The 17,700-nt window shown below is 36.9% G+C and overlaps 1 protein-coding gene across 14 annotated transcripts in view; it reads left to right on the forward strand.

The window, feature by feature from the left end:
• LOC110464783 (FH1/FH2 domain-containing protein 3-like) overlaps positions 1-17,700 on the forward strand; it is a 127,848-nt gene that overhangs the window by 20,184 nt on the left and 89,964 nt on the right. For 13 of the 14 annotated variants that reach the window (XR_002464539.1, XR_002464540.1, XR_002464538.1 and 10 more), the window contains one exon: positions 17,506-17,562. Coding sequence is in view for 11 of the 14 variants with exons in the window: in XM_021520179.1 (XP_021375854.1) it covers positions 17,506-17,562 (57 nt within the window). In the remaining 3 variants the exon portion in view is untranslated. Of the gene's footprint in view, positions 1-10,917; positions 10,990-17,505; positions 17,563-17,700 lie in introns of all 14 variants that reach the window. The other variant, XM_021520189.1, reaches the window with a different exon arrangement.

Below are 17,700 nucleotides of genomic sequence, written 5' to 3' on the forward strand. Positions count from 1 at the left end.
TAAGGGGGAGGGGGGACCAATGGGGAGGGCAAGATCGTAGACGAGGAGGAACGGTGGGGGCATTAATGGAGAGAAGAGAATGAGAGGGGGGCGTAATGAGGAGAGGAAGATCGGGGAAGGGGTACTAATGGGAAGGGAAGGATCTTTGGGAGAGGGTGCTTAACTTGAAGGGGAGTGGAAGATTGTTGGGAGGGGATTCTAATGGGGAGGACAGGATCGTTAGGAGAGAAGGATCTCGTATGTTGGGGGTGAGGGAGGGATTGTAATGGGGAGAAGGATAGAGGGGGTTAACTAATTGGAAAGGAGGACCGTGGAGTAGGAGGTTCTAATGGACAGGGGAGGATCGTGGAGGAGGGGGTAGTAATGGGGAATGGAGGAATTCGGGAGGAGGTACTAATGGGGAGAGGGTACTCATGGTGAGGGAAGCATTGCGGGGATGGATGGATTATTGGAAGGAAGGATTGCACGAAGGGGCAGGTTGTTGGAAGGCAGGATCGTGGGGGAAGGGGCACTTACGGTAATAGAATGTATTTGTTGTGTACGTCAACTGAAAAAAAAACAGATTGCTAAGAAAGTCATTGCAGTGCTCACAGCACGTGCGATGTTATATATAGTAGAATGTGCCTTCTCTATCAGTTGTAGAAACTTCAATTATAGTACCGAAATAGTAAAGCTCACTAGGAAATGGAATGGCCGTAACTAATTTGATTATAACACAGAGATTTGCAATATCATTAGGTTTATTGGTACGTGTACATGGGGTGAAAGTGTTTTTGTTTTGCTGTATTCATAAACAAGCTATATAATATTCTTGCGATGCTATATATAGTCTTTGTCATGCTATATATAGTGTTTGTACTGCTATATATTTCCTTTGTCATACTATAAATAGTCTTTGTCATGCTATTCCTTTGTCATGCTGTATATTGTCTTTGTCATGCTATATATAGTCTTTGTCATGCTATATATAGTCTTTGCCATGTTATATAGTCTTTGTCATGCTATAAATAGTCTTTGTCATGCTATATATAGTCTTTGCCATGCTATAAATAGTCTTTGTCATGCTATATATAGTCTTTGCCATGCTATATATAGTCTTTGTCATGCTATATATAGTGTTTGTACTGCTATATATTTCCTTTGTCATACTATAAATAGTCTTTGTCATGCTATATATAGTCTTTGCCATGTTATATATAGTCTTTGCCATGCTATAAATAGTCTTTGTCATGCTATATATAGTGTTTGTACTGCTATATATTTCCTTTGTCATACTATAAATAGTGTTTGTCATGCTATATATAGTCTTCGTCATGCTATAAATAGGCTTTGTCATGCTATATATAGTGGTTGTACTGCTATATATTTCCTTTTTCATACTATAAATTGTCTTTGTCATGCTATATATAGTGTCTGTACTGCTATATATTTCCTTTGTCATACTATAACTAGTCTTTGTCATGCTATATATAGTCTTTGCCATGCTATAAATAGGCTTTGTCATGCTATATATAGTCTTTGCCATGCTGTATATTGTCTTTGTCATGCTATATATAGTCTTCGTCATGCTATAAATAGTCTTTGTCATGCTATATATAGTCTTTGCCATGCTGTAAATTGACTTTGTCATGCTATATTTGCTATGCTGTATATTTTCTTTGTCATGCTATATATAGTGTTTGTACTGCTATAAATAGTCTTTGTCATGCTTTATATCGTCTTTGCCATGTTATATAGTCTTTTTCATGCTATATATAGTCTTTGCCATGCTGTTTATTGTCTTTGCCATACTATATAGTCTTTGTCATGCTATATATAGTCTTTGCCATGCTATAAATAGTCTTTGTCATGCTGTATATAGTCTTTGTCATGCTATATATAGTCTTTGTCATGCTATATATAGTCTTTGCCATGCTGTATATTTTCTTTGTCATGCTATGTATAGTCTTTGCAATGTTATATAGTCTTCGTCCTGCTATAAATAGTCTTTGTCATGCTTTATATAGTCTTTGCCATGCTGTATATTGACTTTGTCATGCTATATATAGTCTTTGCCATGCTGTATATTTTCTTCGTCATGCTATATATAGTGTTTGTACTGCTATAAATAGTCTTTGCCATGCTATATATCGTCTTTGCCATGCTATATAGTCTTTTTCATGCTGTATATAGTCTTTGCCATGCTGTTTATTGTCTTTGCCATGCTATATATAGTCTTTGCCATGCTGTTTATTGTCTTTGCCATGCTATATAGTCTTTGTCATACTATATATAGTCTTTGCCATGCTATATATAGTCTTTGCCATGCTGTTTATTGTCTTTGCCATGCTATATATAGTCTTTGCCATGCTGTTTATTGTCTTTGCCATGCTATATATAGTCTTTGCCATGCTGTATATTGTCTTTGTCATGCTATATATAGTCTTTGTCATACTATATATAGTCTTTGTCATGCTATATATAGTCTTTGCCGTGCTATATATCGTCTTTTGCAAAGCAATACATAGTTTTTACAATGCTAAATATATTGATTTTGTCACCTTTACGGAAATAGACAGGTTAAAGATAGTTTACGGTAATAGACGAGTTACAGACAGCCTACGGTTATATACACGCTATAGACATCCCACAGTAATAAACAGGTAAAGACAGTTTACGGTAATATACGAGTTATAGATAGTTTACGGTAATAGACGAGTTAAGGATAGTTTACGGTAAAAGACGAGTTAAGGATAGTTTATGGTAATAGACAAGTTATAGATAGTTTACGGTAATAGGCGAATTATAGATAGTTTACGGTAATAGACAAGTTATAGATAGTTTACGGTAATAGACGAGTTATAGACAGCCTACGGTAATAGACGAGTTAAGGATAGTTTACGGTAATAGACGAGTTAAGGATAGTTTACGGTCATAGACAAGTTATAGATAGTTTACGGTAATAGACGAGTTATAGATAGTTAACGGTAATGGACGAGTTAAGGATAGTTTACGGTTATATACACGCTATAGACATCCCACAGTAATAAACAGGTAATAGACAGTTTACGGTAATAGACAAGTTAAAAAAAATTACGGTAATATACAGGTTAAGGATAGTTTATGGTAATAGACGGAATATAGAAATTTTCGGTTATAAACAGCTAACGGTAACAGACAGGTTATAGTCATACGGTAACAGACAGGTTATAGTCATACGGTAACAGACAGGTTATAGTCATACGGTAACAGACAGGTTATAGTCATACGGTAACAGACAGGTTATAGTCATACGGTAACAGACAGGTTATAGTCATACGGTAACAGACAGGTTATAGTCATACGGTAACAGACAGGTTATAGTCATACGGTAACAGACAGGTTATAGTCATACGGTAACAGACAGGTTATAGTCATACGGTAACAGACAGGTTATAGTCATACGGTAACAGACAGGTTATAGTCATACGGTAACAGACAGGTTATAGTCATACGGTAACAGACAGGTTATAGTCATACGGTAACAGACAGGTTATAGTCATACGGTAACAGACAGGTTATAGTCATACGGTAACAGACAGGTTATAGTCATACGGTAACAGACAGGTTATAGTCATACGGTAACAGACAGGTTATAGTCATACGGTAACAGACAGGTTATAGTCATACGGTAACAGACAGGTTATAGTCATACGGTAACAGACAGGTTATAGTCATACGGTAACAGACAGGTTATAGTCATACGGTAACAGACAGGTTATAGTCATACGGTAACAGACAGGTTATAGTCATACGGTAACAGACAGGTTATAGTCATACGGTAACAGACAGGTTATAGTCATACGGTAACAGACAGGTTATAGTCATACGGTAACAGACAGGTTATAGTCATACGGTAACAGACAGGTTATAGTCATACGGTAACAGACAGGTTATAGTCATACGGTAACAGACAGGTTATAGTCATACGGTAACAGACAGGTTATAGTCATACGGTAACAGACAGGTTATAGTCGTACGGTAACAGACAGGTTATAGTCATACGGTAACAGACAGGTTATAGTCGTACGGTAACAGACAGGTTATAGTCATACGGTAACAGACAGGTTATAGTCGTACGGTAACAGACAGGTTATAGTCATACGGTAACAGACAGGTTATAGTCGTACGGTAACAGACAGGTTATAGTCATACGGTAACAGACAGGTTATAGTCGTACGGTAACAGACAGGTTATAGTCATACGGTAACAGACAGGTTATAGTCGTACGGTAACAGACAGGTTATAGTCATACGGTAACAGACAGGTTATAGTCGTACGGTAACAGACAGGTTATAGTCATACGGTAACAGACAGGTTATAGTCGTACGGTAACAGACAGGTTATAGTCATACGGTAACAGACAGGTTATAGTCGTACGGTAACAGACAGGTTATAGTCATACGGTAACAGACAGGTTATAGTCGTACGGTAACAGACAGGTTATAGTCATACGGTAACAGACAGGTTATAGTCGTACGGTAACAGACAGGTTATAGTCATACGGTAACAGACAGGTTATAGTCGTACGGTAACAGACAGGTTATAGTCATACGGTAACAGACAGGTTATAGTCGTACGGTAACAGACAGGTTATAGTCATACGGTAACAGACAGGTTATAGTCGTACGGTAACAGACAGGTTATAGTCATACGGTAACAGACAGGTTATAGTCGTACGGTAACAGACAGGTTATAGTCATACGGTAACAGACAGGTTATAGTCGTACGGTAACAGACAGGTTATAGTCATACGGTAACAGACAGGTTATAGTCGTACGGTAACAGACAGGTTATAGTCATACGGTAACAGACAGGTTATAGTCGTACGGTAACAGACAGGTTATAGTCATACGGTAACAGACAGGTTATAGTCGTACGGTAACAGACAGGTTATAGTCATACGGTAACAGACAGGTTATAGTCGTACGGTAACAGACAGGTTATAGTCATACGGTAACAGACAGGTTATAGTCGTACGGTAACAGACAGGTTATAGTCATACGGTAACAGACAGGTTATAGTCGTACGGTAACAGACAGGTTATAGTCATACGGTAACAGACAGGTTATAGTCGTACGGTAACAGACAGGTTATAGTCATACGGTAACAGACAGGTTCATACGGTACCAGACAGGTTATAGTTATAAACAAATAGAAATGTTAGAGGCTGTTTACGATACATGTATGCGTACACACACTTATGTCAACCTGTTATCATCACATGTATGTAATTAGTATCCACATTGATTCGTCAGACAGATATATCTGTACTAATATGACCTAAATAACTTGGAAAATCTGTACAACTTACAAGTTACTGGGACCGTCTCACAGCGATCGTCTCAACTAACTTGAGCTGAAAGACACACATATTATAACATGGATAATAAAAAACGAGGAAGGTAGTAAATGTACTGTTTCAAACACACCGTACACTATTGACAAGTATACCGTAATATCTGAAGTCAAAGGTAGAGAGGCTGTCCTATCATTTATCTGTATCATCGTAATCAGAGTCGTACCGGCAGACTATCGAGTAGGTTTAACCCATATGGGCTAATGGTGAGACGTCAAAAACGTATCAAATACCGCGCATAATGCCAAGGTCATATCAGATGTTGACGAGGGCTTATTTTAACGTGGATGTCATAGGTGAGGGTTTTATTAACACATTTATGGCAGCTTTTGTCGAGAGTTTTATAGACAGGGGTGTCATATGACAAGTATTGACGTGGGTTCTTAGTGGCAGTGAGTTCATAGCAGATATTGACGAGTATTCTATTAATTAACATGGGGTTATGACAGACAAGAACTGAGGAGGGGGTTATCAACTGACATGACAGACATTGATGAAGTTTGATTAAACTTACACAAACTTATTTCATTTAAATTTGTCAACCCCAATCTCGATCATAGATATTCCGACCTACTCCCAACAGCCATGAACATGTAGCTCAGCATATGATGCAAATAAATCCAACAGTATAAGAAACGGTTAAGTTTTAGAACAACTTTGAACTCATTAAGAAAGAAAACAGCGGAGTTTAGTGGACTAACTTCATAAAAAACTGGTGTGATCTGGCGATAGAAATGGCATAGTTTCGACAGCATTACCACGAGAATTGACAAAATTACCATGAATAACAAATAATGTCATGACTTGTTTAAAGCCCTTTTCGATAATAGTTTTTATACATTACAATTCAAGTACATTATTATTACCATCAATCTGTTTGAAGCACCTCTGTTGCAAGGGAAGCAACTCTAACGTGGTTGTAGAAATGAAGGTTGGGCAGCAATTAGGCTGTCCAGCACTGCTAATGATGTATGGAATAGCGCGGGAGATTGATATAACCCAGCATCTGTATCAGAAATGTTAAACTAAGAGAATAACCAGTGAATAATACAATTTATGGACTGTAAAAACTGCATTGCCTTTGATAATGGCTGTGCTGCCGAGATTAAAGCCCCGTGCTAAATTGCCTGTGTGATACCCCGTATAGCTGTTTGTAATTTGGGACGATATGATAAACAAATAAGTCTGTGTACTTTTTGTTTTCTTTCTTTGCTCACCTACTAGGCCAATATCTTAAATTATAGAGGCACCTGCCGGCCTTCTTTGTTTAACGCTTTACTTATGATCTTTACAATGTACTTGTCAATAACTTACGATACATCTTTTTAAAGGAAACGCGTGTTGTTAAATCAAGGTAACGGGGAGTGTAATTTATGACATAGATACAGCACGATTTCCTTTACTATAATCACATAACAAACGTGAGATACTCTGATTCTGTACCAACAGTACATTGAAACGGGTCTTATACTTACTGGAACTGGAATACTTTACGATATAATTATTTATATGAACTCCTTCAGACATAGCAACACATACATCCGTACTACCTCCTTCAAATAAAACCATTCACGTATTTAGATACACACCTTAAATAAAACACTCGTTCAACTAAAACAATACAATGATATAGATGCACTCCTTCAAATAAAACCATTCACGTATTTAGATACACTCCTTCAAATAACACAACAATAATAATATTCAGATACACTCCTTAAATAAAACACTCGTTGAGCTAAAACAATACAATGATATAGGTACACTCTTTAAATAAAACACTCGTTCAACTAAAACAATACAATGATATAGATACACTCCTTAAAGAAAACACTCGTTCAACTAAAACAATACAATTATATAGATACACTCCTTAGATAAAACACTTGTTGAGCTAAAACAATACAATGATATAGATGACACTCCTTAAATAAAACACTCGTTCAACTAAAACAATACAATGATATAGATACACTCCTTAAATAAAACACTCGTTCAACTAAGACAATACAATGCTGTAGGTACACTCCTTAAAAAACAAACAAGCAAAACAACAAGAAAAACCATACATGTATTTAAACAACCCCTTTTAAATAAAACAGTACATGCAGTGAGATAGACTGGCTACCAGGTTTTTTTATAAAGAATTAACCGACTTCACTTTACTACAAGCTTACCTCCTCTAGTTTGAGAACATCAAAGTGATCATAATTATCAGAGTATATTATTTTTCTAATTTATTCAATATTCTACAGATTAGGGGCCAGTTTAGTAGTGACAAAAAATTCTATACTTATAATAAAACATTAATGAAAACTACACATTTATTATTATATACACTACTTCAAATGTAACACTATGTTAAATTTTGACATCAAATACCGATGAAAAGACACGGAAAACGCGTTTTTGCAATAATCGAGAAAAAAAAGAATTTTAATAAAAGTTGTTCCCCTTTCATATCAGATTTACATTTTTTTTCATTCAGCTTGCCAGTGTCTCGGTAGAACGATTTTTATTAGATTTGTTTCCTAAATCTCATATGAGAGGAAACTCATGTTAGCTCCAATAACTATCAGCAGACAAGATCAGAAATAGACAAAATCAGTTTTTTCTTCGCTTTATCTCCAGTGGCACCACAGGGAGACTCACAGACAGCAGTGTTAAATGTGTCTTTTATCAATGGATCCTGAAACTTCTTTATATTTTGTAGCAATCTATGTAGGTTAAAAGTTATTATAACTCCGACAATAAATTGTCAGTTTTCTTTTTGATGGAAGAGTGTTTTTGATAATATATAGCCAGTTAAGCTATTTTGAAAACAAATAATCAAAATTTCGACACATTTTTTCCACATTGTCCCATCATAAACCACCCCGGGTTTTAGATGGCTGATAACCAGACCCGCCGTGTGTTGATTTTGAGAGTATAGATAAGTAAAGGTTAGCCCTGCATCATACAAACCGGTCCATCACGTCGTTTACTTTTCACCTCTTCTAAGTACCGAAGCGAGAAATTAAATTAAAATACCATTATAAGTTGGGGGTTAGGTTTCGGTATCTGTGATCCCTTATCACACTTAACGCGCGCACGTGTAACTGTAGGGGTTGTAGCGCTATTACGTCACAGACGCTCCAGATGAACACTATCTGATTAAAAATATATGTCGGAACATCAATCCAGCAACAGGACGCGGAGCTGGAAAACCAAAAAAAAATTCATTACTAGTTATTTTTGAATTCACGGAGAGATACTTACTTTCGTTAATAGAGTTATTTCATCATAATTATAGGATAAATCACATGAAGTTTCACGAAGTTCTGTAACAGTTAATACTTTTAAAACCTGTCTATACTGAACCCTTCGTCTAGCTTTACTTGTAACCTGTCAAAACTGAACGTTACGTCTTGTAATACTTTTGTTACCTGTCTATACTGAACTTTACGTCAAGTAATACTTGTAACCTGTCTATACTGAACCTAACGTCTAGTAATACAATACTTGTAACCTGTCTAAAATGAACCTTACTTTAAGTAATACTTGTAACCTGTCTATACTGAACCTAACGACTAGTAATATTTGTAACCTGTCTATAATGAACCTTACGTCTAGTTATACGTGTACCCTGTCTATACGGAACCTCATGTCTAGTGATACCTGTAACCTGTCTATAATGAACCTTACGTCTAGTTATACTTGTACCCTGTCTATACTGAACGTTACGTCCAGTAATAATTGTAGCCTGTCTATACTGAACCTTACGTCCAGTAATAATTGTCGTCTGTCTATACTGAACCTTATGTCTAGTAATACTTGTAACCTGTCTATACTGAACCTTACGTTTAGTATTACTTGTACCCTGTCTATACGGAACCTCATGTCTAGTGATACCTGTAACCTGTCTATACCGAACTTTACGTCTAGTTATACTTGTAACCTTGCTATACTGAACCTTACGTCTAGAAATACTTGTAACCTGTCTATACCGAACCTTATGTCTAATAATACTTCAACCCTGTCTATACCGAACCTTAAGTCTAGTAATACTTGTAGCCTGTCTATACTGAACTATACGTCTAGTAATACTTGTAACCTGTCTTTACCGAACCTTACGACTAGTTATACTTGTAACCTGTCTATACCGAACCTTACGTCTAGTTATACTTGTAACCTGTCTATACCAAACCTTATGTCTAGTTATACTTGTTACTTGTCTATACCGAACCTTATGTCTAGTAATACTTGTAACCTGTCTATACTGAACCTTACGTTTAGTAATACTTGTACCCTGTCTATACGGAACCTCATGTCTAGTGATACCTGTAACCTGTCTATACCGAACCTTACGTCTAGTTATACTTGTAACCTGGTTATTCCGTCTTTGCGTATTGCACAGCTATCGTCTCTTGTGAGCAGGGAATGATTATTACGTCATTGGTTTGTGTGAGAAAATTAGGTTGGTTTCTCAAAAATTGATGACGTTACTCTAACAAACCAATAACGTAACAATCAATCCCTGCTCACAAGAGAAGATAACTCTGCAATACGCAAAGACGGAATACCGAACCATCAACAAATACTGACATTTCTATAAAAACAATTATGGAGTCCAGTCTTGAATTTTGTATATAAACAGCCAAACATACGTTAAATAATATGGAACAGTTTGTGTCGGTGACTGTGTAACATTGTAATGCGTGGTTTTAACTGCAGATTTTTAGCAGTCTACATCGGGTTCAAACCTTTATTTTACTTGTTTTTAGAAAACAACTTCTTGTATTGCAATCGAAAGGTAACCACGACTTATAGCTTAAGCTTTAATAGAAATGTTATTTTAACGAGGGTAGATATGTTTTTAAAAAGGAAAATATCAAGAAAATGTTACAGTTATAAATTTGTTTTGGGAATATTTGTAGATTATATATAAAGTTCGTAAATGAGAAAGTCCATCGTGTGTTTTTATTGTGGTCCGTCTCCTCCCGTGTATCAGTGTATGGTACATTGGTGTTTACTTGTGGCAGGGACCATAGCTGTCGTGTTTTACAGTAAACACCCTCGTCAGACGTCAGTGTGGGCACTATATCAACTGCTGATGGACACAGCACTGTTTTCGCTTTCACAAATACACTGTCTTTCTACTTCAGGAAATGTTTTATTACTCAAACAACAAGCACTGACATCAAACGACGCACATTGGCATCATCAGGTATCCGTCCGCGTTCTACGATGACCAATGGCGCTCTGTTTTTACATTGTTGGAGTGTCTGAGTATGCACCGCATCGGACATAAATGCGCACAGCTGTTTGCGAACTTTTTCGATGATGTCATTACATGACGGCACTGTTCTGAAATAGTATGTCATACAAAATGTATACACATAGCCGCCCAGCACCTCTAGTGTAATTAAGTAAGAGATCTTAACGAAGGATTCTCGAACGATTGCGTATTCATATTGCTATGTTCCAGAGTATGTTCTGCTATAGACAAAACAACATTTCAATGTACAATGTGTTGATGATATTTCTTCTCTTACTTCCAGGGTCATTCGTTCGTAAGGGGTCTCCCTTTTTGCTGAAACCTCCGATTAGGTTCCCGGGATTTCGAAACCATGGTAACATACTTCTGTTGTCTGTCTTGTTGTAGTTGTGACGTACTTACACCTGATTGGCTGGAGAGTCTATGTTTAGTTAGTAATAACTCTCTAACAGTTGATAACTCCGCCCTCACTGACCAGTGTCATCATCTGTCATCACATTTAATGATTTCTCTAATTACCGTATGCTTTTTGTTGCACTTTGTTTCGTAGATTTTTGTTTAGAAATTGTCGGAAACGATGAAGATTTGAAAACTGTTCAGGCAGCTTATGAACCGTAATTTGAATTCACAATCACAATTGCCTCCAATGGTGAGACTTATATTTAAAACTGTACAGCTGCTTTGAGTGTTGTCCAGTCGTGTTTGTGGTTCGATATGGCGTTGACTTGCATCCAAGAAAAAGTATTGATTGTTTGTCGGATGTCGGTTTTGAAAATACTTTGTGACACGGTTTTACACCTTTAGAGTGTAGGGTTGCCTCGTTGTCATCGTTTCTTCAGTGTCGAGGTTTTAAACAACCTTATTTTAATCGACTTTGCTCCATTTTGATGTCAGGACCACTTCACACAGCTATTTCACCATCCTCTTCGTTTGACAACCCGTTATCACCAGTCTACTAACAATCCATGTGTTCAAAACACGGCATTCCTTCTCTCATCACAATTCTCCATTTCTTAACTTTATTTGCATGTTTTAAAAATACTGCATTCGCGTCACACATTCTTCCAAACAATTCTGCATGTGTTCAAAACACTCCATTCCGCATGTCATAAAAACACATCAATCTTCATGCCATTAAAGTAAAAGTTTAGAAACCAGAAAAAACAAATTTAGTTATGCATTCATACTAATCCAGACCATATGCTTCAATATCTATTAGCGCTATTTTACTTCCGTATACAAAAACATTTGTTTCACTTTGTCATGTGTAGGATTAAATTATTCAAAAAGCAGTCCAAACAAATGTAAAGAGTAAACTATTTATACATTTTCTTATCATAATAAACAGACAAGAGAACGTATATTGAAAAATCCGTTGATAACCAATACCATATGTTGTGTGGGCTCTTTGTGCTGTGCATCGAAGATGGAAATCAAGTTGTTGGTTTTGTTTAAGTCGAAATCATAAAAATACTCTAAATAACATCTATCATCTATTGTGTGTAGTACAATTAGTTTTGAGTCGAACACATTAAAATATGCTAAAATTGCGGTTGAGTTATGTTATCTAGTTGAAAGCAATGCTTTAGTTTCACATATTATATCTTACTCAGTTTACGTTGTCTTAAAGCATATATCGTAACATGTACATGTTCAACAGTATTTGTTATAATTGGAAAGAATATCAAATCAACAACCTTAGCCATTTTCTTACATGTGCTGTGAAATAAATGTGCGAATTTATATTTAAATTACGTTTAAATACTTCACTAAACATATACCTGTGACTAATTTTAGAGTTATGTCCCTTTAAAAACTGTTGTACTCTTGAACACATGGACTTGGGAATTTGTTAAAGCAGCTGTGTTTTGACCTAAATTGGTTTGTTCAAAGTAATACGAGATGTTTTAGAGGTTCATAGCAATGCTCAATGTCACCACCCAATCTGCACACATCAGTTTAGGTCCAAACATAGCTGCTGTAACAGCTTATCGTGTCCCTGTGCTCTTGATTATTTTTCGTATAAATTTTATTGTTTTACTCTTTTCTCAGAATTATTATGAAACGAAGATGCATGTCACCGTCTGGTAGAGTACTAGTACAATAACATTTAACAAGATTTATCTTATGTAATATAAAGGGCAGAGATCATATAAACGTGGTTATAATCAGCTTTGGATTTGTGATATTGCTCATAGCATGAAAGAACATTAAATGAATTAATCAGTCCAATGAAGATGTTCTAATCTATATTACGCAATCAGTCGCTGGGTTCGGCGTAGGAACTTTTTGTGTTTAAAAACCTCGGGAAATTGTTGCCAGGGCTTAATGCGTATGCTTCAATAGAGTTTTATGAGATCAAAATATGTTTTGAACAGATTATGAATTTAATTCAAGTTATCTATATATACCCTCACTGTACAGCTATCTGATGATTTTTTATCTAATTTAAATCAACTTATCTAGCTGATGGGAGGTAACTCGTGATTTTTTCTTCTGTGTATTTCGTTTCGCTTTTTCGTAATTTCACATTTTTTTTACAACCCGTTTTTTGGATTACACGAGGTTTTAAAAGCTACTATTTTTCGTTCGATTCTGAACTAAATATTTCGTAGATTTTGTTAACCAATCGAAAAGCAACTCAGCATTCGGTCTGACATCGCCTGTGTTAATCTTGGATCATTACTTTGAACTCAATCGTAAGAAATCTCAGTTTTATTTATTTCAACATTTTCTGGGACTTTTGGGAAACATTCTAAGAGATACTTTTATTATGACATTTGCAATAGGCAGATTGTCAAGACTATCCTTACACTTATTTTGACATTTCAATGTAAGAACATGTATATAAGAGTTGGTAGAGTACATTGCTGAGTAAGGTATACACGTCATGCCTGTGTTTCGTGGCTAACATGACTTCTACATTGCTGTTGTTGTGTTCTCAGAGGTCTCTGATCTCCAAATTACTCGGAACTTCTTTTACCACTCAACATGAACCCAATCTCCAACACATATAACCACGCGTCAACGCTTATACTCCACCACTGGTATACTAAACAGTCCTTCTCAAGTTTGTACTATACTATAATGGTAGTCCACATGCCCCATGTTCGTTCGGAAGGTAAGCGATACCCAAGTCAAGTCAAAGTCTCTCTGGATGGATACATTTTCTTGATGAAATATATAAAAAAAAGTATACAAATATTACAAATTAAACATGAATATTCCATGTGTCATTAGTGAAGTACGTTGCTAATCATGTTATTATATTTAACGGCTTGATAACACAGTCAATAACATACCTGTTTGAAAACGACATGCAGTAATAAATACACGATGTGTTGTTATCACTTTGACATGACCAGATGGCATGTGGCGCTGTACATAATGACTACGATTACCGTTAGTGCACATTCCAACTGGGCTATTACGGAATAGAAAGTACCCAAGGGAAGCAACTCTATTGCTGTTAAGTGAGGAGGGTAAATGAGGTCTATTACCGCGTCAGACTACCTCAACGACAACTGTTGACTGCCATTAATTCTCCGTGAATCGTTGTGATTAGGGTGTAATCGTATCATGTCTGTTTCAATATGGAAAGAGTGAAGGGTTACTGCGCATGCGTTATATACATAAAACATAATTTTTACATGGTAATTCACTCGCAGAAATATGTCTATCAAGTTCTCCCGCATCATAAGGAGGTGATACTTGATATTATGATAGTTTTTCATTAAATCGCACGCGTGCATTTCACTTACACTATTATGGGATACATGATAGGTCTGGCAGGCCGCCATCTTTGTAATGAGAATTCCTTATGCTAGAGTGATGTGTTGTTAATTTCAGGACAAAAAACTTGACGAACGTGTAACAGAAAATCGGCGTAGTTCGTCCTCTGTCCCACCTTCACAGTAGCCATGCATTGAGGACAAGTTTCAGTCTCTTAATATTAAGATTCTTTGCGAAACCGGAAGTAGATTACTACGGTCACTCTGGTAACTAGTATTGAATCCTAATGAGGACACTCTAGTCTCAGAAAAGCGCTGGTCCTCCCCTGTTGCAATTTAAAAGTTTCCAGTAGGTATTAATATTGAATATGAATGTCAACTTAACGCAGTTCAATGTTGATATTGACAACAACTGTTGGATAATTTAAAACTCGTAGCAAACAAAGCCCATTTATCAAAGTTCAACGCTCAAACATTCTACATGACAACTATTTACTGCAAGTAAAGACATGTAATTTGCATACCAGTTTAATTTCAGGAACAGTGTTATATGAAGTTACCAACACGGTATCATAACAATTGTAACATAAACAATCGGGGCAAAACCATTGACATCTGAGTTTGGTAGAGTGATATACTGACAATGACATGGCATTGTTGAGGGAAGTTAGGTAGAGTGATATACTGACAGTGACATGGCGTTGTTTAGGGAAGCTACACTTTATGGACGAATGAAATTATTCTTGGGAAAAAAATCTTTGATAAATATGGCAATGTTCTCATTAGAAGGAAGTACTGGTTTTAGTACATTACACGACCGAAACCATCCATATTGCTTGGAGTGTTCATGACTGACAAGAGCACATCTAACGGCGAAAAGGACTTGTCATAGACATTAAAATGGTATGCAGTATCCATTTAGAATTGAAATATTTCATCGTGTGAGGTATTGATTTGTAACAAATAATTCCGATGGATGGAGATTTACACATTATTTATCTATTCAGTGTTATCGCTAATCTTTTGATGTTGTAAGTACATAATTTTGGCAAGAACTCTTGTTATGAAATATGTGTATCCAAGGTGACGAACGTACAAGACGGTATTGGTATTTCTAGACCAGAGGTTCACCAAAACTACGTATTTTGCAGTTTCACTTTTCAATGTCGTCGTCGTCGACATTTTATAGTTCTACTAAATATATGAGAAAACTAGTGAACCCTGATCTGTGTAATCTAAGGAAAACAATAAATATTACACGAAGGATGTGTTTTCATACATGTATGGTAAGTTTACGTTCTATTTTGCAACTTTGCATGTCGCCCTCTCCCCCTCCCCACTGGTTGCACAGCTCGATCTCAGGTATCATAATGATGTACACGGTATATGTTAAATAAGTTTTAAGTTTCTGGAAAGTTCATGATACTCTATACAAAACTTGTGATAATATGGATACGTCTCGCTAGCAAACACAGACGCCATTTCTATAAAAGTAAATAAGCCCGCTTCAAAAAGAGTGAAGTTTGACTCGTTACAACTCGGGGTAAACAAGATTTGTTATAATGTTTTATTTCACCAGTAGGCACCGAGATCGTTTGTCTCTATTAACGGTGTCTAGGGTGAAACTCCGGGGCTTTGATGTCGACATTCCAACAGATGAAGTAGAAGTTTTGTTTAATGATGTTATGCCCGACTTTCACCTCACCCGATTAGTAGGTGGTTATTTCTGTATTTTTACGACGCGAGTTTTAAACTGTCCGTACTATAGGACTACAGCAGTCCATCGCCTTAATGCGCATCAAAATTAATTACTTACTTGTCAGATTCTTGGATTGCCTAGTATAATCAGTTTGTAACACACGGTCGCCGATAGTCACGTTTATATTAAATAGAAACTGTATGTTCAACCCTTCTTCACATTAATTGAATCAGTGTCTATTTACATGAACATAAAAGGTTGTGTAATACACTAGCCAACGGTTATCATTATACCACTGAACTAAAGTCATTTCTATACGCCAATAAGGCAAACCATGAAGATATGATATTTGAGACAAGATCTCCAGTCCGTCTTCGTAATGTCAGCAAAACTCAACATAAATTAGACATTGAAATGACGGAGATGTCATCTGTCCTGATCAACACTGTGTATTCATTGTCACGGACAATAGTGACCAATGGTCAAACATAAATTAGTCTATGAAGGTGACAACACCGCAATTTTAAATAGCTAAAGATGGGTTTCCGGTGAAAACATCCCCACCACAGCCGGTCATTACTTTTAAAGTGAGTATTTCCTACAATGTTTTACTTGATTGAAATCCCACGGATCAGTCACTGGATCCACTAGCCCTATTGGTCAGTAAACCTCAGCACAAACGAACTTTGAGAAAGAGAGGAACATGTTTATACCGACAGACACTTGTTAGCATGTTTCAGTACATGGCGTTCATACGAGGCTGTGTACATCACGGACCATATAAATTGATAAAGACCCACAATCATTTCTCTCGAAGACTTGGCAATAATTCAAATGTGTCCGTTCTCTCTAAAAACTACTATAAATTAATCTATAATTGACCGGAAGTGACCAACATGACGAAAGGTTAATACAGAACAACCAAAGGTTAATGTACCTGCGCATGCCCCCTTCTGTATCCTGGGTACAGATATCGATAGATAGGGCCTCGCCACATGTGCAGGCCTTGTCAGTATCTAGGGAGTTTGATGGATAGATACAAACAAGCCCCTCCGCCCATCTCTCACTTCTCCCTACCGTCTCCAGAAGTGAGAGAAAGTGACGAGAGAGGGAGCTGATCACATCAGTACCGGTGCCAAACATCAACACACCTTTCTACCTATACATCTAGGTCACGTGATCAATTAGAACCCCTGCCAGTTTTCTCTCTGAATGTTCTTGGTCTGACTAACGCTTGTCGGCTATGTGTAGGTACGTGAGTACATGTATATTGTCTTATTTAATTAATTACAGGGAACCGGTAACTTTCTCTCCAGCGTCCTGCCAGAGTTTGCAGTAGTTTGTATTTATTCGTGAGAGGAGTAAGCTGGATAGGACTATCAGTGTGTTATAACCGTGATACTAGTATTCGTTTTAAAGTTATTGTTGCTTGATTTTACAGCCGTCGTCATACGACCGAGGGTACGGTAGCATCGCCAGCAGCCGCAGTCATGGCTCGGTAAGTACACATTTTACCTGTTTTACATGGAATCAGCTGGGTCCTATCTCTCTAAAACAACCCCGGGCTCAGCTACGACCCCGGGGATCAGATAGACCCCTAGTTCCATAACACGACCCCGGGGATCAGATAGACCCC

Source organism: Mizuhopecten yessoensis, unplaced genomic scaffold (assembly GCF_002113885.1).
Source record: "Mizuhopecten yessoensis strain PY_sf001 unplaced genomic scaffold, ASM211388v2 scaffold11033, whole genome shotgun sequence".
Classification (NCBI taxonomy): Eukaryota; Metazoa; Mollusca; class Bivalvia; order Pectinida; family Pectinidae; genus Mizuhopecten; species Mizuhopecten yessoensis.